This window comes from Chiloscyllium plagiosum, chromosome 25 (genome assembly GCF_004010195.1).
Source record: "Chiloscyllium plagiosum isolate BGI_BamShark_2017 chromosome 25, ASM401019v2, whole genome shotgun sequence".
NCBI classification, from domain to species: Eukaryota; Metazoa; Chordata; class Chondrichthyes; order Orectolobiformes; family Hemiscylliidae; genus Chiloscyllium; species Chiloscyllium plagiosum.
In genome coordinates, this window is record NC_057734.1 from 19694200 (window position 1) to 19721713 (window position 27514).

At 42.5% G+C, this 27514-nt stretch overlaps 1 protein-coding gene across 1 annotated transcript in view; it reads right to left on the reverse strand.

Moving 5' to 3' along the window:
• Window positions 1–493: 493 nt before the first annotated feature.
• Window positions 494–27514, reverse strand: part of scarf2 (scavenger receptor class F, member 2) — a 71849-nt gene continuing 44828 nt past the window's right edge. The window contains exons 7-11 of the mRNA XM_043715623.1: window positions 19946–20049; window positions 16701–16818; window positions 14662–14786; window positions 8917–9069; window positions 494–2910 (exon numbers count right to left, since the gene is read on the reverse strand). Of these exons, the coding sequence (XP_043571558.1) occupies window positions 1682–2910; window positions 8917–9069; window positions 14662–14786; window positions 16701–16818; window positions 19946–20049 (1729 nt within the window). The 3' untranslated portion in view covers window positions 494–1681. The remainder of the gene's footprint in view (window positions 2911–8916; window positions 9070–14661; window positions 14787–16700; window positions 16819–19945; window positions 20050–27514) is intronic.

Here is a 27514-nt window from a genome sequence, read left to right on the forward strand (position 1 = left end):
CCAGCAACACATTTTCAGCTCTGATCTCCAGCATCTGCAGTCCTCACTTTCTCCTAGTGCTAGAAATATGGCATACCATTCCTCAGCCAGAACCCACTGAATCTGGAAAGGATTCATCAGTGGAAGAGCAGATATCGCAAGTGCTTTGATGGGATGACAAGTGTAACAAATTTGATGCTGAGCCCAAACTTACAGGATGCCTCAACGTCAGTTCAAACCTTTTCAAGTTCTTCCAGTGAACTCGTGCCTCAACCTCTTTCCCTGTGTAAGTGGCTTGAACAGGGGGCAGTGATGGAAGCCATGTCTGACTCTGTCTGTTGAGGAGATATCAATGGAGTTCCCTCTCCACATTCCTCTTGCCCCGACCCACCCCAGTTCTCCAAATGCCCTTTTTGTGCCGTAGGCTTCCACTGCTTCAGATTTCTAACAACGAGCAGCTTAACATCTACTCAACAATAAATAGTCAAGTGAAGAAAATAAACCAGGAGATGGCTAAAGAAAGAAAATGTTTTATTCCTTTTGTTTGAAATTTTTAATGATTGAAATAAAAAAATATTTTACAAACATCATTGTATATGGAAAGCAGCTGGGACACAGTGCGTCAGGAGTCTCAGTGTACTGGCAGCAGCACAGTATCCTGGGCGAAACAAAGCTTTTCCCTGACAATTATTCAAAGATGGTGAAATGGCAAAACCTTACTGAGTGTCTCAAGTAGTATGCAACACTGTAAATATGTCAAAAATACTTGAAAAACTAAAACTATGTTTGCGAGCTACCGCAGAATGTTCATAAGACTAGCACTGTGGCTGCTGACTACCTCACTGTAGACTCCAGTCTCTGTGCTCCAGTGTGTTCTGTCAATACAATGAACTTTTTAAACTAAACTGACCCTTTCTGCATCAATCATCTCTGATCTCTTGGGCTAACTTTCCAGGACCTCTCTCCCCACTCCAAATTAGTTCAAACAGCATTGGGTCCTTCACCTCCATGATATTTTAGTGCTAAACTCCCTTCACTCCCTGTTGCTACAGCCCTCTGCCAATGTTACACAGGCAGCCGGTTAGCACTGAGCTAGTTTCACACACTGCAATGAGGCACAAAGGCAGCATCTTTGGTCTTTTACCATTTTTGTTTTCATCAAAATAAACATCAGAAGAACCGTAAAATAATAAAATACAAAAGCCAGCAGTTCTTTACTGAGTAGAACAACAGAAAATGTTAAGGAGATGAGGTTTTCCTTTTTAGAGAAAGCTTTGCTTATGCAAAATTTATCGAAATATATAATGTCATAAAAACTCCGATTCTACAGTCCATAGAAAGAAGCCTATCTCTAACAATAGCGGAAATGCCAGAGGCTCTCTGTACCATTACTGATCATCAGTCACAGGCAGTTGTAAGGTTAACGGAAAGAAGACACTGCTTTTAGTCATCTGCCAAGGTAGTGCCAATCCAAAATTAAATGCACTTTTGGTCATGTTCGACCATCAAGGAGGGTTGTGACACGTGAATATATTAGGTTGAAAAGTCAATCATTTTCATTTTGCCTCATGTTGAGTGGACGGGCCACAGCACTGATCCACAACAATGGCTGTGCTGTCCTCGGTTTTACAAGTGCCTTTCTGCCTGGATTTTCCATGAAAGTTAATGAGGTGAACAGGAGCAGAAAGTGTTTGATTTTTGGTTATGACTCTTTAACAGCCAGCACCTGAGGTGGCATCACAGCTGTTTTAGGCTGTGAGTCCAACGTTGCTTCTTTGCTGCGCTTCCTGGGCGGTTTTTTAATCGGTGTCCTTTTAGGTGTCTGGTCACCTGTTTCCTGTTTGGCCTGAGTACAGTTCACTCCATCCTGCTCCTGGTAGTTGCAGCTTTGCCTGTCGTCCAGGGTTGAGCACCTGTCATTGCCTGCTGTCGTTTCCTGATGTTCTGGAGAAGGATTTATCATTTTCTGAAGATTGGTGGACGTTGGAATGATGGCTTTATTTAGCTTCTGGTTATTTGCACCGAATGAGCGTTTTGCTTTCTGTGGTGGAGTAGGCTTTTCCCTCTGCTGCTGAGGTGAAATCAGCCCATTTTGTCTCATGTTAAGCTCTGACTTATTTTGAGTCTTTTCTTTGAGTTGAGCCAACATATTAGCTGTCTCTGAGGGTAGGTGGGGGTGAATGACCTCTGGCCTACCCTTCGCATGTGGTGGACTGCGTGGTGACTCTTTCTCTTCTGCTACACTCTTATCATCGGGCAAAGTCCCAATTCTTTTCAGAGCATTTTGGACAGCACCATTGAGATTTTGCATTTGTTCAGGACTCGCTTTATTTTTCTGCACTTTACTCCCACAACTTATATCGTTGGGAACTGTTTCTCTTGCCCGGTTGAGACCTTTCTCTTTGTGCCTCAATTTTACCTCTGAGGTGCTTCTCTTCTCATCTTGCCTGCCATAAATGCCAGCACATGACTCACTTAAATTCCTCTGTCTACTACTGCTTGTCCCATGATGGCCCTCTACTTGGTTGGCTGCTTTATCCAGCGATGGTGATCTTGTCGCTGATGAGGTGTTGAACTTGCCATGAATCCAAGATAATTTGGGCTTGGTCGAAGGGTCAGGTGGGGGAGGCTTGGTCCTCTCAGGTGATGGGTGCTTGCCACTCATGTTTGTGTTTTTGCTGCTGTTGGTGTTTACACTGACATCGCTGTCCTTGGACTGCTTAGAGAGCCGTGCTACCTTTGCATACATGGCCCCACTGGTGGACCCAGAGCCATTGCTAGAGGCTTCGCTGTCCGATAATTTAAGCAAGAGTGATTCGTTGGGGTCACCTTTCAGGCATGTGTACTCCCCGGCATCCTCTTCACTGATTGGGGGAACTAGCTTTTCTGCCAAGTTCACCTTCTCCCGGACACTGTTCTCCAGAACACTCTCTGTAAAACCAAAGCAAATCTTAACGTGAGAATGTTTTTACAGTCACTGACACTACACTGTAAAATCCAATCACCGAGCACCAAAATCTCAAAGAAGAATGACTGACAATTTTTATACCCTTCCCTCTCTCTCACCTCCATAAAATGTTCATATAAAATCTTCACCTTTCAAAGAAATTGGAAAGATATATCTTAACCTCCTGATCAGACAGAAGAATTACTATTATCCATTCAGTTGGAAACAATTTGTAACAAGGATCTTTACTTTGAATATAAATGGCATAAATATTTTTTTTAATTCAACCTGCTCAGGCATGCTATAATACGTTTCTGATACAGGTAGGACTTGAACACTAGCTGAAATGTGGGGACACTACCACTGCGCCAAAATAGCTCTCAAGTTATTTTTAGTCAAGGAACTCAGACATATCATAACACCTCCAGGATAGGTGGCATGTGAATCTAAAGCATCTGGACCAGAGGTAGGAACACAGCCACTAGGCCACAACTACCCCCAGTGGCAGTAAGCAATCCATTGTCTCAAATGATAGGTACCAATGACCATCTACTCTTCTCTCAATTCGTAGGAAGGATCTTCAGGTGGGCCAGGTGGAACAAGTGTCAGAATGGGAGTTTTTAGGTATTGTGATCTTGGGTTCCATAATTTTATGTTTGCAAAAGGACAAGGGGCAAGCAGAATAAGAACAATTAGTTTGTGGGAAGTGGTACTTCTGGTTCTGGCCCAGATAAATGGAAATGAAGATTAACAGGCAAAAAAAAGTATTTAAATGATGGGCCACATTTAAAGACAAGATGATAATCTTGAGCTTCATTGGCCATCTATCGACCCATTCCATATCCTTTTGTCTGCCTTGAACCCCCCCAAAGTTAACTATGTTTTCAAGTTTTGTATTATCTGCAAATGCTGAAACTGTCCTCTGCACATCAGAATCTATATCAATAAGGTAGAATTAGATGTGGATCATTGATATATGTCTACCTAATAAAATGTTGCTGGTTCATAGTCAGTTTGTTTCATTAATTGGCAGTTTGGACTGGGAACATAACAAATAATAGAGGGGTAATGAGAATAATGCTGTTGATGTGGTGTACATGGACTTGGAAAATGTTATTGATACAATGCTCACAGGTCTGCCAAGAGACAAAGTTAGAGGTCATGAAATAAAAGGGACAGTAGCAAAAGGAATACACATTGGCTGGGTGACAGGAAACAAAGAAATAAATGGGTGATGATGGATTGGCATAAAGGATGTTGTGCAGTTCCCAAGAAATCACTGTTAGGATACTAACCTTCCTGACATATATTAATGATTTAAACTTCATGTACAGAGCACAATCCAACATTTTCAAATTACCTGAAACTTGAAAGCATTGAGAATAGGTAAAAGCCCATCGAACTTTAATGGAACAGACAGACTGGTGGAATGGCAGAAAAGTGGCAGTTGAAATTTAATGGAAAGATTTAATTCTGATAAGAAGATTACGGAGTGGGATGATGTAAAGTAATAATAAACCACACAATTCTAAAGTGACTGCTGGAATAGAGGAATCCGGGTGCATGTACATAAATTATTGAAAGTGGCAAGCCAGGTTGAGAATGTAGTTAATAACGCCTGTGTTATCCAAGGATGTATCTACAGAAACACAGGCCGGGATTCAGTGCTCCACACACGAGATGTGGGAGCAGGGCCCTTTAAACCAAAAGTAACAAGATCCACCCCACGTTTGCCAGATCAAGCATCAATAAGTGGTGACCCAGTGAGCTTCTTGTTGAACCAGGAGTCTCTCTGTTAACATGTTGCCCCACTCAAGGCTGCTAATCACAGGCTCGCAGCCTCAAGGAGCTAAAACGTACCTAGAGAGTCTCAGGCTGTGCAACCCAGAAGTGCTGCATCGGTTGCACTGTTTATGTTTGGGAGAAGATTGCAGGATGTGGTCCATAATGAGAGGAGAATCAGGCTGATCAGGGATGGGCAGGACTGGCAGCTTCATGTTCCAGGATACAAATGCCGCAGAAAGGGTAGAAAGGGAGGCAAGAGAGGAGGGGGGGGTGGCATTTTTGATAAGGGATAGCATTACAGCTGTGCTGAGGGAGGATATTCTCAGAAATACATCCAGGGAAGTTATTTGGGTGGAACTGAGAAATAAGAAAGGGATGATCACCTTATTGGGATTGTATTATAGACCCCCTATTAGTCAGAGGGAAATTGAGAAACAAACTTGTAAGGAGATCTCAGCTATCTGTAAGAATATTAGGGTGGTTATGGTAGGGAATTTTAACTTTCCAAACATCGACTGGGACTGCCACAGTGTTGAAGGTTTAGATGGAGAGGAATTTCTTAAGTGTGTGCAAGACAATTTTCTGATTCAGTATGTGGATGTACCTACTAGAGAAGGTGCAAAACTTGACCTGCACTTGGGAAATAAGGCAGGGCAGGTGACTGAGGTGTCAGTGGGGGAGGACTTTGCAGCCAGCGACCATAATTCTATTTGTTTTGGATTTGTATATGATGGAAAAGGATAGACCAGATCGAAAAGTTGAAGTTCTAACTTGGAAAAAGGCCAACTTTGATGGTATTAGGCAAGAACTTTCAAAAGCTGATTGGAGGCAGATGTCGCAGGTAAAGGGACGGCTGGAAAATGGGAAGCCTTCAGAAATGAGATAACCAGAATCCAGAGAAAGTATATTCCTGTCAGGGTGGAAGGAAAGGCTGGTAGGTATAGGGAATGCTGGATGACGAAAGAAATTGAGGGTTTGGTTAAGAAAAAGAAGGAAACATATGTCAGGTATGTACAGGATAGATCGAGTGAATCCTTAGAAGAGTATAAAGGAAGCAGGAGTATACTTAAGAGGGAAATCAGGAGGGCAAAACGGGGACGTGAGATAGCTTTGGCAAATAGAATTAAGGAGAATCCAAAGGGTTTTTATAAATATATTAAGGACAAAAGGGTAACTAGGGAGAGAATACGGCCCCTCAAAGATCAGCAAGGTGGCCTTTGTGTGGAGCCGCAGAAAATGGGGGAGATACTAAATGAATATTTTGCATCAGTATTTACTGTGGAAAAGGATATGGAAGATATAGACTGTAGGGAAATAGATGGTGACATCTTGCAAAATGTCCAGATTACAGAGGAGGAAGTGCTAGATGTCTTGAAACGGGTAAAGGTGGTTATATCCCCAGGACCTGATCAGGTGTACACAAGAACTCTGTGGGAAGCTAGAGAAGTGATTGCTGGGCCTCTTGCTGAGATATTTGTATCATCGATAGTCACAGGTGAGGTGCCGGAAGAATGGAGGTGGGCAAACATGGTACCACTGTTTAAGAAGGGCAGTAAAGACAAACCAGGGAACTATAGACCGGTGAGCCTGACCTCGGTGGTGGGCAAGTTGTTGGAGGGAATCCTGAGGGACAGAATGTACATGTATTTGGAAAGGCAAGAATAGATTAGGGATAGTCAACATTTCCAATGCTTTGTGCATGGGAAATCATGTCTCACAAACTTGATTGAGTTTTTTTGAAGAAGTAACAAAGAAGATTGAAGAGGGCAGAGCAGTAGATGTGATCTATATGGACTTCAGTAAGGCGCTCGACAAGGTTCCCCATGGGAGACTGATTAGCAAGGTTAGATCTCATGGAATACAGGGGGAACTAATCATTTGGATACAGAATTGGCTCAAAGGTAGAAGACCTGGGTGGTGGTGGAGGGTTGTTTTTCAGACTGGAGGCCTGTGACCAGTGGAGTGCCACAAGGATCGATACTGGGCCCTCTACTTTTTGTCATTTACATAAATGATTTGGATGTGAGCATAAGAGGTATAGTTAGTAAGTTTGCAGATGACACCAAAATTGGAGGTGTAGTGGACAGCGAAGAGGGTTACCTCAGATTACAACAGGATTTGGACCAGATGGGCCAATGGGCTGAGAAGTGGCAGATGGAGTTTAATTCAGATAAATGCGAAGTGCTGCATTTTGGGAAAGCAAATCTTAGCAGGATTTATACACTTAATGATAAGGTCCTGAGGATTGTTCATAAACAGAGACCTTGAAGTGCAGGTTCATAGCTCCTTGAAAGTGGAGTCGCAGGTAGATAGGATAGTGAAGAAGTCGTTTGGTATGCTTTCCTTTATGGATCAGAATATTGAGTACAGGAGTTGGGAGATCATGTTGCGGCTGTACAGGACTTGGTTAGGCTACTGTTGGAAAATTGCGAGCAATTCTGGTCTCCTTCCTATCGGAAAGATATTGTGAAACTTGAAAGGATTCAGAAAAAATTTACAAGGATGATGCCAGGGTTTGAGGATTTGAGCTATAGGAAGAGGCTGAACAGGCTGGGGCTGTTTTCCCTGGAGTGTTGGAGGCTGAGGGGTGACCTTATAGAGGTTTACAAAATTATGAAGGGCATGGATAGGGGGTGCTGGCAGGTGGGACTAGATTGGGTTGGGATATCAGGTCGGCATGGACAGGTTGGACCGAAAGGTCTGTTTCCATGCTGTACATCTCCATGACTCCATGACTCTAAAAGCAAGGGCAAGGGATTGACTTTCAGTGCCCAGACAGCAAAGACACTAGAAAGCCAGTGATACTTGGAAATGAAGATACTGGCCATACTGGAACACTATTTTGATGCATACAAGATTAAGTTGGACCATTCACCAGTTTTATTGCTGTTCTTTCCTTCTCGGTGGCTATCTCCTCTGGTACCCTGGCCCTGAGTTTCACCAGACTGAGGCAAATGGAAGTACCATCTCACCCTGTCCAGCAGGCATGTGCCATGATTCCCTTTGTTGGAAAGAAGCTATTTTCTTTTTTTTTTATTTTTTCCTTTTTTTTTTCTTTTTTTTTATCATTTTTTTTTAAAACCCCCACACTACCACCTAAGTGCAGTAGTGCTTATTTTTTCCCCAGCACCCATGGTGTGTGTGTGCAGGTGTGGGACACAGTGAAAGACACAATGTACACAAATCTTTATTCAAATTCCACCACCAGGAAGATAGGAAAACACCCGGGTGGCCAGTGACAAGCACTGCCCTTCACATCAAAGGGCAGTGCTGTGTGATCAAAACAGTGAGGGGGAGGGTAGGGACTAAATCAAAATAGAGTTGGAGGGAGAAATGATGCACTCCACTCCCTGCGGCAAGAAGCTATTTTCTCACCTGTCAGATAGCAGGTAATTGGGCCAATGATAAGATGGTCTGAAGTAACTGTTAATGGATGAGTTAGGAACCTTAATTGGTGGTGGAATGGGATGGTGCCCATGGGCTTTATTGCCCAGAACTTGGTGGCTGAGGTGACAGGCGGTGGGTTAGTATCCTTCTAGGGTCAACCTACCCAACTATTTGTCCACCTTGCCACTTCCATTGTCACCTCCAGGGAGAGGAAATTGCATCCATTGAGTTCACAAGCAAGAAAGTTAGATTGAACCTGTAGAAAGCACTGATTTAACCTCAGCTGGAGCATAATGTCTAATTCTGGACCCCACAATTTAGAGCATATGTAAAGACCCGAGAGAGGATATAGACAAGATTAATGACAGTTCAAGGATGAGGAAATTCAGTGATGTAGAAAGATTGGGACTGTTCTCCTTGGAGAATCGATATTTGAAAGAAGTATTCAAAATCATGAGTGTCTACTCAGCTTTTGAGAATCAGAAAACACACATGTAAGGTAATTAGCAAAGGAAGCCAGGAATGTGAGAAAAACTTTTTCCACACATGGTGAGGATCCAGAATGCACTGATTCAAGGTGCGATGAAAGCAGCATGAATTGAGGTTTTTGAAAGGAATTTGATCATTATATTGCCAGGCTATGGGGTAAAGCCAGGGGATAGCTTTAGATGAACAGTCTCATCAGAGGATCAGCACAGACATGATGGTACAATGGCCCCTTTCGATGCTGTAACCATTCTATGGTTACTGCAGAAGCTGAGATGTGATGATAAACTGGAGCTTTGTGACTACATGCAACCACTGACATCTGTACTCACCTTCATGAGGGACACAGTACACAGGACCATCATCTGCTGTATCAAAAGAGGAAAAAGAGCCATGGGAAGACCAAGATGGAGATGGCTGATCCATCATAGATGGTGGTTCGATGAAGCTGCAGTTTAAGGTGTTTTCCATGTCATGATGAGCCACTAGAAGAAGAATCAAAGATTGAGCAAAAGGATGACTGAGTCCAGCCTAAAGAAACATCTGCACATTACAGTCACCTGTCACCAATCAATGACGTGTCTGCAATGTGACAGTTGAGAGAAATGTCAAATGACAATTGCACCATATTGACTTGTGTCATAGCATTCAGAACTACACCACACCCCATTAAAATATACTTAATATTTTAACCCCAACAATCCTGGACTGAGTAATATTTAAAATATCTCATACTTTGTGTACCAGTTTTCCTTTTGTCTTTTTAAACATATATTGCTTGGTCTTACTTTTCTGCCTTAAAGTCCAGATTTATGCTATTTATCTGTACTGGTTAATATTTTATGCACTCTTATCAAGGTAAAGTAAGATGTATGAGTCACCATAGTCCTACAGGATCCATAGAGCTCCTTTCTCATTAGAGACAGAGAGAGAAGGCTCGTACTGATTTAACCGGAGGATCACTGTGCATTAAATGCTGGGAGAGGTTGAGGACAGTCCATCAAGGTAACCTCAGCTTGTGGAGGAATTGAACCCATGCTACTTATTTCTTTTAAATTAACCTATTTTTCTAATTAACCTGTTCTGAATGTCTCTGGAGCAGGTGGGACTTGAACCTGGGCCTCCTGGCCCAGGCACAAAGACACTACCACTGCACCTCAAGAGAGTCCCTTGACCCCACATTATTGGCATCACTCTGTAATGCAAACCAGCAATCTGGCCAACTGAGCTCACCAACCCTCACTTTCATGCTTTTCTGGCCTAATGACCATTGTAAGGCCTCATAAAATATTGTCAGGTGTCGGTGTCATATTAATTGTATTTGACTATATTCAGTCAAAGGACAATAATTTGGGTTTCCCTAACACACATAAGAAAATACTGCTGAGGATTCTTGTGCTGCAGTGACTCTCCCTCTGAGTCAGGAAGTCTGGTTTCAAGTTCCGCCTAATCCAGAGGTGTGTGATAGCATTTTGGAAAAGGTTCACTACAAAATATCAAAGCAAAGATACTGCTGAATTTACAATTTGGTTTATTTAGGAACTATATCCTTGAAATGCTTAATTCTACATAAATGGAAGCCTGAGTAAAGGTTGGCTGCTGTACTATCCTCCACCAGCTGGTTTTGTGAAATCGACCAGGCAGCATGTCAATAGGTCATTCAGTGGGACAGCTTTATATTATGAAAATCCACTGTTCTGTGACTATCAAATGGGACTACCACCTCCTATTCTGATTATGCTATATCTGTATCTGACAATACCCATGCTTCCCTCCTGCAGTGAATAATGATTCTTGACTAAGTGTAAAACGGTGTTGACATGGCATGAGCACAGGATTTAACAATTGCTTCTGCTCCACATGACAAGCTCTTGAAGATACTTCTTCTAACAGGACGAAGGCAGGGGGGTGATGAAATCCACCATTGCCTGCCCCAATCTTTTGCCCTGACATAGCCTCATGTACTTTGTGCCCTTCTCGTGCTGAACGGCATTTCAAATTGGGAAGTCACAGGATGCTAACTAAACTGTTTACTAACACAGATGTAATACCTTGGTGATGCCACAGGAAGATGTGAAGAATTTCTAATCTTTGCAATTTTGCTGGTGTGCTGCTTTGATGTGGTTATGTCATTAGCTGTAATAGCAGCTGTGGGTGATTATGGCTGATTTGTGCTAATCATGGCCTCCACATCTACCTCCTTAATACACAGCAACTGGTGCAGGAAAGAAAATAATATTACAGGCAAGCTGCCAGGCTGCTTAGATGAAGCCAAGCATTAGCTTTCTGTTAGTACAGACTAGCAGCAGTTTCAAAACTAACAATGGTGGACTAGACATGGGAATATGGTCATTTTTGGAGACCCAGATCATAATAGGCTGCAATGTTCTTTACTAAGTTGGTGAAGACTAATTCCTGGGTTATGTTGGTGAAGACTGTTGAATGAGGTCTTTGGTTCTGCTGAGGAGTACATTAAGTTCCAACTAATTTGATGATGTCATAAAGATTAGGGAGGGGACATTTGGAGAACAGATATAAGTTTCAAAGGAACTTATAGTCTTTACAAAAATGTCCATCTTACCAATCTGACTTGTATCTAGTTGATGTCATGAATAAACTACACCTTGTTTAAGAAAAGAGGCTCTTTTTGTTAGACTACCTAATGGTTTTCTTCTGGCACACTGGACAAAGCGGGTCCTCGAAATCACAAACTAAAAGAAGGACAGTGGCAGCTAAACTCGTTCCTGGTGACCAAGCTTCCAGTCAGCTCATACCATGTGAGGAGGAGGGAGGGGATTCATCATGCAACAAAGACTAGATTGGTTTGTTTTACTTTGCCTTTATGGCACACTTCTTTTATTTAATATCATCCTCAGAATGACATCTTTATCAGCTGCGAGTGTTAAATAAAGAGGAGAGGGAGAAGGTTTCAGCAGAGTGTAATGCCAGCATAAAACAGTGGACCAATTTTAGTGCTATAGACTCTTATGCAATACTTTAAACATTTTTTTTGATGACTCTTCCTAATATCAAACAATTTGTCTTAATAACATTTATTTCTGAACTAATTCCCGTGACACGCCTCGGAACATTTTTCTGTGTTAAAGTCATTCTATAACTCCAAGTCATTGTTGTTGGGTCTGTGACAAAAATAGAGTAATTTTGTCCATTCTTCATGAGCCTTCAGGCTGCATTGCCTAATGTTACTTGAAAAGCTGTTCCTTTAAGAGGCGTTCAAAATGACAGCCACATTCTGGACAATTGTTTATTTTTCTGATCTTGTCTCAAGTATATGAAAACAAAGCAATGGAACAACTGATATAACAAATATCAGCTTTTTAAAAAAAATTATATGTTGATATTAGTTGTAAATCATAACATGTCTTATTTTGATAGACAACCAGGCATTATTCTCTAATTTGGCTGGGTATAAATATAAACATCTTGTTAGTCTTTTTGAAATATTGACAGTCTTTTTTGCCATTAAGAGATGTACATCGCCATCTGTTTTGTACCAATGACTTCTAACAAATATTTCTTCAAGTTCAAAGATGGGAGCATTTCAATTAAAAAGATCAGAGACTCAAATGATCACAGAAAAGTTTATATTCAGGGAATGTGTAGTGTCTGCAAATTCAGTGTGCTATCGAGCAGAATTTAATCCAGTCTATCACATTGGCAACTATAGTGGCTGGACTCAGTGCCAGTATCCTGCCACAGTTAAGCATCACCCCAAATAAGCCAGAGGATGCAAGAGGTTGATGTGAAATTTGTAGCTGCCAGTGGCGGCTTGGTATCAATGAGAAAGTTGACACCCAATATCTCCCAAGTCCATTGCAATTCAGAGGTGGCTCAGTGGTTAACTGGGAGCCACAAGGCTTTCCTTTGTCACCCCAGGACTGCTCAGCAAATCTTGTTAGATTTGCTTTTGTTTTTGAGGTGGTTCAGGGGCAGATGAAAGAATTCAGGACCTGGGAGGGGATGTCCTCTGAAAGTGAATACCACCCTTCAGCCTGGGATCTTCAGCCTACCCTCACTGGCCCGTGGCCTGGAGCCATTCTGCATTCCCCAGTCTCTGGTGAATGCATTGTTCAGCCAATGCTCCTGGTATCACTGATGGCCATGAGGTTCTGCTAGTCTTTGATTAGCCAGCAGCACCTCTTGAAGTGGGGCTTCCATTGCCATAGATCTGATACCTAGATAAGGACCAATGCAAGACCATCACTGGGCCAGTTAAATCCCGCCCCATTGTTTCTGCTCATTATTCCTCTTGCTGCTTAATAGACCCATTTGACAATTTTAGCCTAAATCATAGTGGAGTGAAGCTTTTATACTAATGCAACAATAAAATAATTTATTTTCATGTAACACCTTTAAATATAACAGCTAATCTTCCAATCATGTTGTAATAATTAAGTCAGTAGCATGAATGATAATGTCCTCAATATGATGGAACCCAGTGGGACTCATGCCAAAAATGTTCAAGCAGCACCTATAACACACAACCGCTGAGCACAATTTCACACACAGTTGCTGATCTCAGAACAAAGGAAATTCTACCAGAGAGCAAAAGTTGGGAACAAAACCCTGAAGGAAAAGTCTCGAGTTACAAGGCTTGAAGAACTGCTATAGCACCCAATGAGCAGACTGCAGGATAAGGCTGGCAGAATGCACTAGAGTAGAAATAGGTGTGTGTCGTGCCCAATATTCAAGGTAAAACAAGCACAGTGCATGCTAATTTACGTTTCCAATTTAGGGATGGCCTGCTACATATACGACGCCCCTTTTTAGGCAACTCAGTTGGAGTGCAACAGGCATTGGCACCATAACAGTATAGAAATACGAACAGGAGTAGGCCATTTGGCCCTTTAAATTTGCTCTACCAATCAATCTGATCCTGGTTGATCCAACATTCCTCACAACCTGACCCATTCAGGAATCATCAGTCTGCAAACAAGTCCAGACTAACTTCTAACTATTTTCACGCAGGAACAGGTAAAGGTGGGCTATTTAACCTCTTGAACATATTACAAAATAATAATCTTGATCTTTGTATTTAATTGTACTGAACATTAAAGTTACAAATAAATACCCATTGAGAAATGGTTTGGGTTGCCTTTCAAGATTGAAGACATTTTAAAACTGCAGGTCCTGATTGGCGAGGACACTCTGAGCTAATATACAGAAGGCACAAATGGTGGGGCAATAATTAAAAATGAAACAATGTCTATAACTACTACATCTTTTCAAGGGTTAATTTGGATTTGCATAACACAGTTTCAAATAGTTACAGAAAAATATAAAACTATTTTATTTTGATTCAATTCCTGGAGAGTTAGGTTTAAATATTTTATACAACAGTTTCCAATGAAATAATCTTGTGTTTTGTAACAGGAAACAGGCTGTTTAGAACTGAAACCAGGGTAATGTCTGAAAAATGTTTGGGAAGTAGCATCATTCTCTGACTTGTCCATTAACAGGTCAGCTCCTGGTCTGAATGCTATAGCATTATTCCCTTGCAATCAATGTAATTAAAGTGTAGAGATGTAGTGTAGGGAATAACCATGCAGGTGTGGAGATATAGACAACACAACATGAGGCAGACTGAACATATGGGACAATGGAATCAGCCAAAAAAGAAAGGCCTCAGGACTAAAACATTCTTTCAGAGTGATATAAGAGCCTCTGGAAAGAAGAGAGAGACACATTAATTTTGTTAAGAAAAAAGCTCATTTTCCTGTGAAATTTTTCTTCACTAAAATAACAAGTGGAGAAGAATTCCTCTTGTGTGTAATGGAATGGTAAGCCTGTTCTTTATAACTGCAGTGCAAAGAGCATCATCATCAAATATATTAAGTGTACAGTATAGGTCCTGAATCAGGCATCAAAGGAATGTCCATCCCTTTCACATCCCTTTTCTTCTTCAAATGTTGACAAATTTTCTGTGCCCTCCAAAGATTTGTTTTTGTTTTTCATTGGTATTCAACAATTTACAAGCTTTTCTTCATATCTAACAAAAAGCACCAACTGGTATACATTGAATATTTTTAATTTTGGGGCAAGAATTGCCTACTCACCAACAACCTTTGGGAACTTTTGGTGCTTAATGGGAATTCTAGGTAGTTTGGTACTGATCTGGCTAAAGGTGCCCCTCAAACGTCTCCGTGCCTGCTTTCCTCTGACAGCGATGGCTTGATTGGAACTGGCATGAGGCAAAACACACAATGTTAGAGAAATGGGGCCTAATAGAAGGTCTCTGTCATTGATGGACCAAAGATACACAACAAGTGATGCACTGGATGCCACTCACGTTAATGTACTCCTGCTAATAATATTCACAAACAGTTTTCTTCCTTTGTCATATCACATATCCAGTAGTAGAACAGATAACAGACAAGAAATCGGTGCTAGGAGATGTGGAACATTTTACTTTAATTCTCAATATTAAAGTGTAGTGATTAGAACGAGATGGACCTCATTGACCACGAGGTTCTTGATTGGTGTTGTTAACCTGGACCAATCAGGAAAGCCCTGGCTGACCAAGATAACTAGGGGGTAAGATAAGGTGGGATTTGGGGATCGTCCGCATTTCCCTGCGAACTGGTTGTACAGTGGGATTTGGACTTTCTGCCCCTGTCCATTGCTGTTCCTTGCAAACTGCTGCTTATTGTTCATTGTTGACTGATTGTGTTTTGTACAGTCTGATAAAGTAAAAAATATATATAAACAAGGAATTTAGAATCTCTTCGGTTCAGGGGACTAACTCCGTGCTGGCTGACCACAACCAGTGTATTGTGCACATGAAAATAAAGGGTGACTTGGTGGCGGGATACCAGCCGCTATGATTTCACAAAGTCTACCCTATATTGTCTTCATTAACAACAGATAGTTTGATAGAATTCTCAAATACTATCTGGGAGTGTATTCAAGAGAGAGATTTGTTATTTTTTAGATATATTAAAGGCATCAAGGCATGGAAGACAGAGGGAACATGACGTGAGGATGGAGGATCAACCTTCCTCATATTGAATGGTGTAGCAGGCTTAAAAAGCTTAATAGCTCTATCCAGCTCTGAGTTTCTACTTACATACTATTGATGTGTTTGATAAGGTAGGGGTTTGGGCTGTCTTGTAGTCTATTCGTTTTTCATGTGGCTGTGGCATTAGATTATGTTTTAGTGAACTTCAAGCTGAGCTTTTTTTCCATCTTTCAACAAGGGAACATACATTCTTGGTGTTTCTTCTTGTTAAATGCCTTTTCACATTTTTTACAAATGAGATTGATCATCAACTCCATACTGAAACATATTTCCAGTGTGTAACAGGACATTAAAAATTAGATGAGAGAATTAGCTCACTCTCACATAGAGCATATAATGTTGAGTGAGTGAACCTACCTCCACACCCACAAGGAGCAGTGCTAAGTTTGTTAACCCACCCAGACATACATTGGGCAGTTTCCTCTGTATTAATCTATTCAGTCCCACAGGGGGAACACTTTTGATTAAATTAACCTTTTCACATCCATGGGGCAGCAAATCTATTAATCCACTCACCTCAATAGAGATCAATGCGGAATAGGATAACTTGACCACAACTACAGGGGCCAATTCTGAATGAGTTAAATTGGTCATACATGTAGGGTACTATATGGAATAGGGTTAAATCAGTTACATCCATTAGGGACTGCACTGATTCACCTCCTGCTCAGGATAGTGCTGAGTAAGTTAGCCCAGTTACATCTGCAGGAAATCATTGGTTAACTAATTAGAACACTGACATTCATTAATAGGATAGGAATCAATGTAATATGACACTGCTTAGTCATCAGTATGTGTTCCTTTGTATGTTTCAGAATTAATGACTCAGGTGTTCATTGCAACAGACTAGATGTTAACATTAGAAGTTAAAATTATTTCCAATTGAACCTGGAAGTAGCAAAAGCAAAAGACCTTCATCTCATTAGTCTGTGCTGAACTCAAATTTCAGTATGAAAGTGGCAAATCAAATTTATTGATCCATTGCATCGCTCACTCTCCTTTTGAAAAATGCTTATTGGAATTGGTCAACAGTTCTCGATTACTGGAGAATCAGACATTGTGCTGTGGAATACTCACTCATTATCCCGATTCTTCTTGTGACAAAGACAGTAGCAACACAAAAACAGCAGAAGCAGGAGCAGAAGGAACAAAACCAGAGCCCCAGCTGCGATGACACCTACTCTCCCATTGGAGCCTGTGGGTAAAGAGGAAGAAAGAGTAAGCGACAAAAGCCCACACATTGTAGACTGCACCATTGGGTCAGGCGAGCAAAGTATATCAGAATATCACTATGAGGGTGATGAGTGAAGTATTACAGAGAGGAAAGTATCAGATCTTGAACTGGTTGGTGAGAAGTGTACAGGACATCCTCAGTTAAAATTGCAGTTGGGTTTCTGAGAATGCCATTTAAGTGAAGCATTGATTCCCATAGGAATCACTGTTAAAGCTAGAGTTAGAATCCATTGAAGCTTCCTGAGTACAAAATAAATTAAAACATTACATCTGTACCTGCTAGGTTAAGATATAGTACCATCTGTAATTTAAATATCTAAATTCCTACTATGGTAAATTATTTAATGTATTTAATTGAATTTTAATGTATTTTAATTAAATGTATTTAATTGCTAACGTAACATATGTGCAGTATCTCCTGCAGCATACAACTTGGTCATTCATATTATACATCCAGATCCTTTTCTGTGATCTAGCTTTTTGTCAAAACAATTCTTTTCAAGGAACCTTCTTAAGATTTTCTTGAGGGCTACGCCATCATTTTCTGAGGCTTACATCTTGGTTTTGAGGGGCTCCTTTTCCATTTTCACCAACCCATCTTGTTAGTTGATGTAATCATGTAATAACAATACCTTCCAATTTTGAAATGAAGGCTGGCATATTTGGACCCATACAGAAACAGAATTAGAAGAATTTATCAATATCCTCAATAATTAACTCTCCATGAAAACTAGTACCACAGCACACAATGAAAGTATTAATTTCCCAGATGCAACATCATAGTAATTGCCACTAAGCTAGAATTTCAACTGCTTCAAGAAGTCAACTCATCACCACTTTGTCATGGATCAACCAAGATGGACAATAAATATCGGCATCACCAGTGATGCCTACATTCTGTGAGTGAATAAAAACAAATGTTTAGTTTCTGGTCAATGGTAACCCTCCAGGATGTTGATAATGGGGGATTCAGTGACGTTGATACCATTGAATGTCAAGAGGAATTGGTTAGATTCTCTTTTGTTGGAGATGGGCACAGCCTGACACTCGTGTGGTGCAAATGTTACTTGCCACTAGACAACCAAACTGGATATTGTCCAGGTCTTGCTGCACTTGGGCATAGACTGCTTCAGTATCCGAGGAGTTGCATATGGTGCAGTATGGCAATTATCGCTTTAATATATACTGCCACCTCTCCTCCTTTCTTTCCTACCCTGAAGATGTTTTGTGCAGGAAATTTTAAACAGCCAATCTCATCTCGATGGAGGCTGATACTGATCAATTAGCAACAAAACTGTCTCATGAAAGAATAAAATACTATGGCCGCACACGGGTGCCGAGGAACAAAAAAAATACTATGGCCTTTTGAAGAAAACTCAGTGCTGAAAAAGAACATATCAGGAGAACATGGCACTTATTCAGTAATCCCCTCAGAATCAAAACAGACTCATGGTTCTGTTATCTGTGATTTATTCAGTTGGTCATCAAGTCAGATAACTATAGAGATTGTCAGGATCCTCATGTGATTCCTGCCTATTGCACAGAACCCACTATATCCAAATACATATAATCTCAGACAAAAGTGGCATTCATTGAAGTTTCTGAATTAACTGCAAGTAATGCTGGAGTTCCTCACGGCAACAGCCTCAGCTCAACCATTTTCAACTATATCAATGACCCCCCCACTCTGTCACAAGATCACATGTGGCACAGTCTGCTAATAATTCTGCAGTCTTTAGCTCCATTCACAACTCCTTCAATAATGCAGCTGACTTCCACGCTCCAACTAGCAGTAGAGTTCCATCTTGGGATATTTGAGGATGTGGATAGTGCTGAATCCTTACCTGTCCTAGCTGTCTGCTTTGTTCTGGACCAAGGTGCTGTAGTCAGTTCCCACAGTGACTGGTGCACAATAGCCACTCACTTCCCAGACCTCGCGCACAGTTCAATACAACCCAAATATGATCCTCAGAGCTTTCTCAAGAGTTTGCTGGCACAGCACAAGGTTTCCTGCTGCCAAACATCTCCTTTCTATCAGATGGTGCATGCATATGAGCCTTGCCAGTGATTAGCAGCTTGAAACAGACCAGGAATATTCCAGTGATTTCAGTCAGGGAAGCAACAAACTCTGCGACAATTCACTGGCATGGCCTCAACTACGGCAGGCAAGACCTCTGCTCCTGATCAGTACCAACAGCCTCATGCTGGGGAAAGATGAGCCTCCATAAAAATAATCTCCATATTCATGTAGTATTAATTGTTTAACTTTTTAAGCCATCTGGTTTGCTTGCTGTGTCATAAGAGCCACTGAGAGTAACTGTGTACAGACTGACTCAGGAGGAGCAGGTACTGAGTGACTGTGTACAGACTGAGACAGGAGGAGCAGGTACTGAGTGACTGTGTACAGACTGATGCAGGAGGAGCAGATACTGAGTGACTGTGTACAGACTGTGACAGGACGAGCAGGTACTGAGTGACAGTGTATAGATTGAGACAGGAGGACCAGGTAGTGAGTGACGGTGTGCAGAATGATGCAGGATGACCAGGTAGTGAGTGACGGTGTACAGACTGACCCAGGAGGAGCAGGTACTGAGTGATTGTGTACAGACTGACACAGCAGGAGCAGGTACGGAGTAACTGTGTACAGACTGCGACAGGAGGAGCAGGTACTGGGTGACTGTGCACGGACTGTCTGAAGAAATGTATTGTAAATTGGAGTGTTGTTTTCATTTCCTACTGCAGTAAGTGATAACCTGAGCAAAGTGTGTGCATTTACCCTTGTGTTTTGCTGAATTCTTGTTTAGGACACTGTTCTGTCAACACCACGTTTTCCTACAGAGATATGTGAAATGCTGATGTTCTTGAATCATTACAGAAATAGTGTTTACCATTGAAGCCAAGGGTTCTGAAACTCTCCTGAACAGAGCCATTCTAAAGCATTTCATCACATGTTTGAATCTGTTAGCAATTGAAAGACTTCTCTGAGCCTGTAATCCCTCTCTGCGCACGGAGAGAGAGATCACCGTGAAGTTTTTGGCCAAAAAAAATGCAGTTTTTTCTTGAATCTCCACACGGCCCGATGAGCTTACCCAGAATGCATGTACCATGGACAGGGTCACAGTCCGCTTCGATACAGGGGCAGGGATGGGCACAGTTAGCTCCATAGTGTCCCATGGGGCAGGTCATGTTGCAGCTGTAAAGGAAGGGGAAATTTCGGTTCAAGAAACAGAGGAATTGTTAAAAACTTCAAGCTGCAAATGTTTAGCATGTGCAACATTTCGACCACACTTAAAGAATTATCTTTTTGTTCTGCCCATCACTCAAATGTTTGCACAGAACCACTATTAACCTTTTCACTCTCCCAAAATTGATTGGTTTCTCCTGCTCGTTATCCTTTTATTTGCCCAATCAGTTGAAACTTTATACCAACTTAAACAGAAAATGCTGGAGAACTTTGACAAATTGGGCAGTGTCTGTGGAGAAATGCTGCCCACCCTGCTGAGGTACTGTCTGCTTTTATTTCAGATTTCCAGCATTCATTTCACTGTCAATCGATCGTTTGTGTTAAGTCGAAGTTAACTTCTAACCTCAAACGTTACAGTTAAACCTCACTAATCACAGAATGATGAGGAGAGGATCAGCATTCTGTGTTGGGTCAATGACGTAGATGAGCAGAAAAATATCTGAATGATGTTGGAGTCAGCAGAATCACTGATTGTGGTACTGGGGGTAGAGCTTCTCTCATATCATGTAATGAATATTGTATTTCTGAGGAAATTTAGGCTCTTTTGCTAACTATCCAGCATCCTTTGACACCATTCCACAGCGCCAAGATTCGCCTCCCTACTCAACCTCCACTGCCCAGCAGAACAAAGCTCTAAACTTAAGATATGAGTTCTCCTCCTCAGAAAACTGCTCTTGAATCGATATTGTGAAGTCAGCCTACATTTCTGCTTCTCCCACGCTGGGTTTGTGCTTCTGACATACTCCGACACGGCCCCAACACTACACACACCGACACGGCCCCAACACTACACACTCCGACACGTCCCCAACACTGCTCACACCGACACGGCCCCAACACTACACACACCGACACGGCCCCAACACTACACACACCGACACGGCCCCAACACTACACACACCGACACGGCCCCAACACTACACACACCGACACGGCCCCAACACTACACACACCGACACGGCCCCAACACTACACACACCGACACGGCCCCAACACTACACACACCGACACGGCCCCAACACTACACACACCGACACGGCCCCAACACTACACACACCGACACGGCCCCAACACTACACACACCGACACGGCCCCAACACTACACACACCGACACGGCCCCAACACTACACACACCGACACGGCCCCAACACTACACACACCGACACGGCCCCAACACTACACACACCGACACGGCCCCAACACTACACACACCGACACGGCCCCAACACTACACACACCGACACGGCCCCAACACTACACACACCGACACGGCCCCAACACTACACACACCGACACGGCCCCAACACTACACACACCGACACGGCCCCAACACTACACACACCGACACGGCCCCAACACTACACACACCGACACGGCCCCAACACTACACACACCGACACGGCCCCAACACTACACACACCGACACGGCCCCAACACTACACACACCGACACGGCCCCAACACTACACACACCGACACGGCCCCAACACTACACACTGCGACACGGCCCCAACACTACACACACCGACACGGCCCCAACACTACACACTGCGACACGGCCCCAACACTACACACACCGACACGGCCCCAACACTACACACTGCGACACGGCCCCAACACTACACACACCGACACGGCCCCAACACTACACACTGCGACACGGCCCCAACACTACACACACCGACACGGCCCCAACACTACACACTGCGACACGGCCCCAACACTACACACACCGACACGGCCCCAACACTACACACTGCGACACGGCCCCAACACTACACACACCGACACGGCCCCAACACTACACACTGCGACACGGCCCCAACACTACACACACCGACACGGCCCCAACACTACACACTGCGACACGGCCCCAACACTACACACACCGACACGGCCCCAACACTACACACACCGACACGGCCCCAACACTACACACACCGACACGGCCCCAACACTACACACACCGACACGGCCCCAACACTACACACTCCGACACGGCCCCAACATTACACACTCCGACATATGGCTGTGCTAGTCATTTCCATCCCAGTCTTCACCCCCAAATATCCTGCAGCATGTTCTATTGCTGTGAGTAAACTTCGCAAGTGGCGGTGGTTTTACAGGATGTCAGTATGATTGGCAGTGACTTAGGTTCTGTGTACTGTCTGGCAAAAAATCAGGACTCTTTCTGAGTGGCTGTCAAAGTAACTCCGTGCTCAACCACAGCTGCATACTGTGGACACTTCACAGTCGTTCATTGTAGTCAATTGTTACGTCCAAGGCTTCAATGGGATCATTCCATTCATCCGACTAAAAGCCGAATTTCCTCAGAAGCCAAGGAATGCAGCAGCCTCCAGGATATGGCTAAGAGGGGAATAGATGGCAGTGGGTCTTGGGGGAGGGGTGTTCAGAATTTCCTTTGCAAGCCAGCAGAGCCTTATAACGTTGAAAATGTCAAAACAAATTCCTGTCAAGCAGATTTTTTTTCCTGATGACTTTCGAAAACGTTTCCATTTTGCATTTTGCAAATCCCCACATAACTGGCCCTTGACCACAAGACCCTGTTAATGAAATTTTTGTTTGACATATAATCCCCTCTCTGAACAACTCCCCCCCACACCTCCCTCCGCCGGCAACCACTTCTCTCTCGCCACATCCTCGCCTGCCCTCCATCCTACCCCCCACCCCCCCACCATGCACACAAAGAATAGGATCACTGCTCAGAATGCAGGAGCAGAGCAGGAAGTGGCCAGAGTCGGGCAATATTCCAGCTGGATTGCACAGTGCAACATCCGCTCGAAATCTCTTTGAAGACTCAGACAGTGCTCTCCTGCCAAAGCTAAATTAAACACAAGACAAGAAACTTTTACCCAGCCCCACCACCCCACCCCTGCATTCCTCCCTCCCCTCCCCATCCTCAAAACGCAGCACCGAACAATGTGATGGCAACGAAACTCTCCAGTGCAGCACTTTTAAATATACCTACAGACCTGAACAAGAGCCAGCTGTGAACATAGCAGGCACTGTTTGTGGCTCCTATTCTAAGCAAAACCACATGAAGCACTATGATTCTTCAACATCAAGCTACGTTTAATTCAGTAATAAATTATCAGGCTCCTTCAGGGGAATAGCTGGCTGGTTTGGGATAAGGAACAAGGTCAAATTGATGAATCCAGGCCTGGCTTGTTGCTTCTGCTGTTAAGATTAAGTGTTAGTTTAGTTCGCTGATAATACTCCTGCCTTGGTGACAGAAGGTCACGAGTTCACCCTCAATCAAGGACTTGAATTGGCACATAATCTAAGCTGACAATGCAGAGCTGGTATAGTGCCACCACTTAACTTGCTTTTAAAATCCACAGACAGATACATGTCCAGTGCAGATGGTGACATATCCATCACCCAGAGATTACAATTGGCAATGTTTAACTCCAGTCCAGAGTTCACTATGGTGAGAGCGTAAGAAGTAAATTTAATTCCATCTGCTACTCCTCAGCCCATCGGCCCATCTAATCAATGTTTGTTTTTTTCTCTGAGATAGCATTCTTCACTGCCTACTACTCCATCTATTTTAGTTTCAAATACCTCCTATATTCAATATCCAAATCATTTATATAAATGACAACATGCAGTGGACCCCGCACCGACCCTTGAGGCATGCCACTCGTCACAGGCCTCCAGTCCGAAATGCAACCCACCACCATTACCTTCTATCTCCTACCTGAGATGAGGAAAAACATCTTTACTCAAAGAGTTGTTCAGATGTGACTGGGAGAGTGGTATATAATTCTACACAAGGTTCCAAAAGACAGCTGGATATATATTCAAAAGGAATTTATTTCGAGGGCTATGGCAATGGGTCTGGCAATAAGACTATCTGGGTAGCTCTTTCGAAAGCTCAGACAGATGCAATGGATTGTATAGCCTCCTCTGGACTGTAAAATTCTATAATACCAACTACATATATTCACACATATATTCATCCTCCATCACACAAACCAAGCAGCAATCAAGCCGATTCTTAAACGCCCTCTGGGGGATTAAGGATGGGCAAAGAATGGCCATGCCGACATCACATGCACAGATTAAAAAATAAAATGACCGCCTTTCTGATTTGGAAAAAGGCATTCACCATCAGGGATGTCTGCTGACTATGTTTGGTCAGTGAAAACGGGGCACAGCGATCTGTTTTTTGACTGTTACACCAACAAAAAAGTGTTTTGTACATGTATCAACTGGGTATTTTTGTGGGTACTTAAAAACACTTGATGAATGCCAAACTTTGGGCTGGAGAGACATTGGCAGCCAATTGAGCCTTAAATAGCCTCTTTTAAAATAACTGAAAATAGAAAACATTGAGACTACACTGTTAAGTTAGTGCAGATCTGTGGGGAGAGAAACAGAGTTAACATCTGGGATTTCATGTGAACCTGGAAACCATGTTACAAGGTGGTAAGGTGGCAAGGGTGGGAGAAGGAAGGATGAGGATGACTGCCCATCATCTTTCTGCTGACCTGGAGGATCAGCAACCGACAATGATCCTTAAGTGAGCAAATAAGGTCTTCTTCGTTGGTGGTGGGCATTTCAACAAGTGGGGAGTTTCCTGGTGGCCTCACTGGGAGAGGCGGTGGAGTGAGGTGGTGACTGTCCTGATCTGTTGCCCTGTCACCACGGAGACATCGCCCCTGTCAGCAAGAGCAGCCCCCCACTGAAGGAAATGAGCAGAAGATTTTTACTCACACCACCAACACCCTCACTGCACAGCCAGAACTTGGCTGTCTCCCTCAGGCAAACACCACAAGTTCACCTTAACTCCAGGACCATCTCCACCTGATTGGCTTAAGCCTGCTGTGGTGCAGGAATAATTCAAGTGAGAGGTGATCGCAAACATGCGGTCATACTCACCCATTGAAAAGCAGTCATCCATTCTGCAAACTGTTTCATCAGTGTCAAGGCAACTCCATTACAAGTTACAAGTATAGTCAGGTCCAAGTGAGGGTCAGGCAGAAAACAAAGACCAAATCTTTCTGCTAATGGTGGAAAAGCAGGAACCTTGAGGGACAATGGCTGCTTAAGAGCATTATTTGAGAAAAGGACTCATGTCCCCTTTAAGCAGGTGTACAGAAGGCAGTGGGAAACCATGTATACATTGCCCTCAACATACCCAGAATTGGTCATTGAAGTTTAAAATGGAAGGCTCAGACTTTAATTTTAAAATTTGGACTTTTTTCCTTTTCTTTTAGATAAGGACTTTAAGCTCTGGATTTTTAAAAAAATCTTTTGGTACTGTTTGTGTTATTTCTTCTTTTGTTTATTTTTAAATTCTGGTTTTGTATTTTGTTTTTAGATGGTGCTGGAGAATGGCGATTTTGTACACTTTTCACTGTATGCGTATTTGGTCATGACTACATGTGACAATAAAATGTAATTCTAACTTGAATTAAAGAGCCTATGGCACTATTTGAAGAGCAACTAAGTGTTTTCCTGCCTTCCCTGTTATAGTTGAGCCCTTGTTCAACAGCATCAAAAATGGATTATCTCTCAAAATGGGCTCTGTGAGAGCCACATTTATCCCACTTCAAACACCAAACATATCAGTCAGCATCTACAATGAAAAAGCAGATTTAAGCTTGATCTGTAACATTCCTTCAGCTGGAGTTGTACTTAAAGGATTAATTTGTCTTTTCTCTTCACAGAAACTGCGTGTTTTCTTAATTATCACTGTCAAGACTAGCATTTATTGCTCGTCCCTAATTGTCTTGAGAAGATAATTGCAGGTCTTCCTCTTGAACTACAGGTAGTTCAATGCCAGAAAGCAGTTTTTATGAAAATCAGAGGGTAGTTAAGAATAAGCTGCATTCATATGGATTTGAAGTCACCCATCGACTACAACAGGAACGCACACAAATTATTGTACCTGAAGTAAAACAGTGAACTGCGTTGCTTGAATTTTTAAGCCAATCAGATTTTTTTTTTAACTACACTAGCACTTTCTGTTTCTCATTTTGTTCTAAATTTCCAATATTTACCTTTTTTGTTCCTTTCTCTTTTTCCATTGCATTGGAAACACATTGAGAATTTGAGAAATGGATTGAGAAATGTAGAAACACAAGCTTTTCTTTATTCTTGCCAGCATCTGTTAACTCCTTACTAGCTGTCCAACGACAACAGTAATTGGAAGTTCTGGGAAACTGATCACATAAGTGAACTCTCCCGAGGCAATTCATAAAGAGTTACTGAGCCGGGGGGTATTATGCAGTTTGGCTGGTTGAAGGATATTTAATTTGTTGCATTGAGGAGAGAAATCTGGTGTAAATCGGTAAGGAGGGGGAAATGAAAGACAAGGATCTATTGCAGGTCAGAGTTGCAGTAGAACACTTGTGGACATGTTGGAGTTAATGGACAGTGCAAGATGGAAAATCAGTAATGAGAGCTGAAGGCTGTAAGGAGAAGCCTGGGAACAATCGACCTGTGACTCTGACTTTGGTGGTTGGTAAGTTATTGGAGGGGATTTTGAAAGATAGGATTTACATGCATTTGGAAAGGTAAGGGCTGATTAGGGATAGTCAGCATGGCTTCATGCAAGGGAAATCGTGTCTCATAAACATGATTGAGTTTTTTGAGGAAGAAACCAAAGATATTGATGAGGCCAGAGCGGGAGATGTTGTTTAGTAAAGCATTTCACAAGATTTTGCACAGTGGACTAATTAGTAAAGTTCAATGACATGGGATTAAGGGTGAGCTTGCCAATGGGATACAAAATTGGTTTAACAGTAGGAGACAGAGGGTGGTGGTGGAGTGTTATACTTTGGCCTGGAGGCCTATGACCAGTGGTGTTCCGCAGGGATCACTACTGGGTCCACTTTTGTTTGTCATTTATACAAATGATTTGGATTAGAATATAGATTATAGCATGGTTCGTAAATTTGCGAGTGACATCAAAATTCATGCTATAGTGGACAGTCAAGAAGGTTATCTAAGATTACAAAGGGATCTTGATCAATTAGGTCAATAGGGTTCCGAGTGGCAGCTTAATTTGGATAAATGTGAGGTATCACATTTTGATAAATCAAATAAAGACAGGATTTATACAATTAATGGTAAGGCCCTGGGTAGCGTTGTGGAACAGACAGATATAGGGGTTCAGGTATATAATGCATTGAAATTTACATGAGGTAGACTGGGTGGTTAAGAAGGCATTTAGCATGGATGCTTCCATTGCCTAGATTTTTGAGCACAGGAGTTGGGGCATCATGTTGAGGTTATACTGTGCATTGTGAGGCCTAGTCTGGAGTACTGTGGCAGTCCTGCTTACTCTATCATAGGAAGGGTGTTGTTAAATTGGAGCACGTTCAGAAAGGTTTCACCAGGATGTTGCTGGATTATAAAGGTAGGCTGAGACTTTTTTCATTGA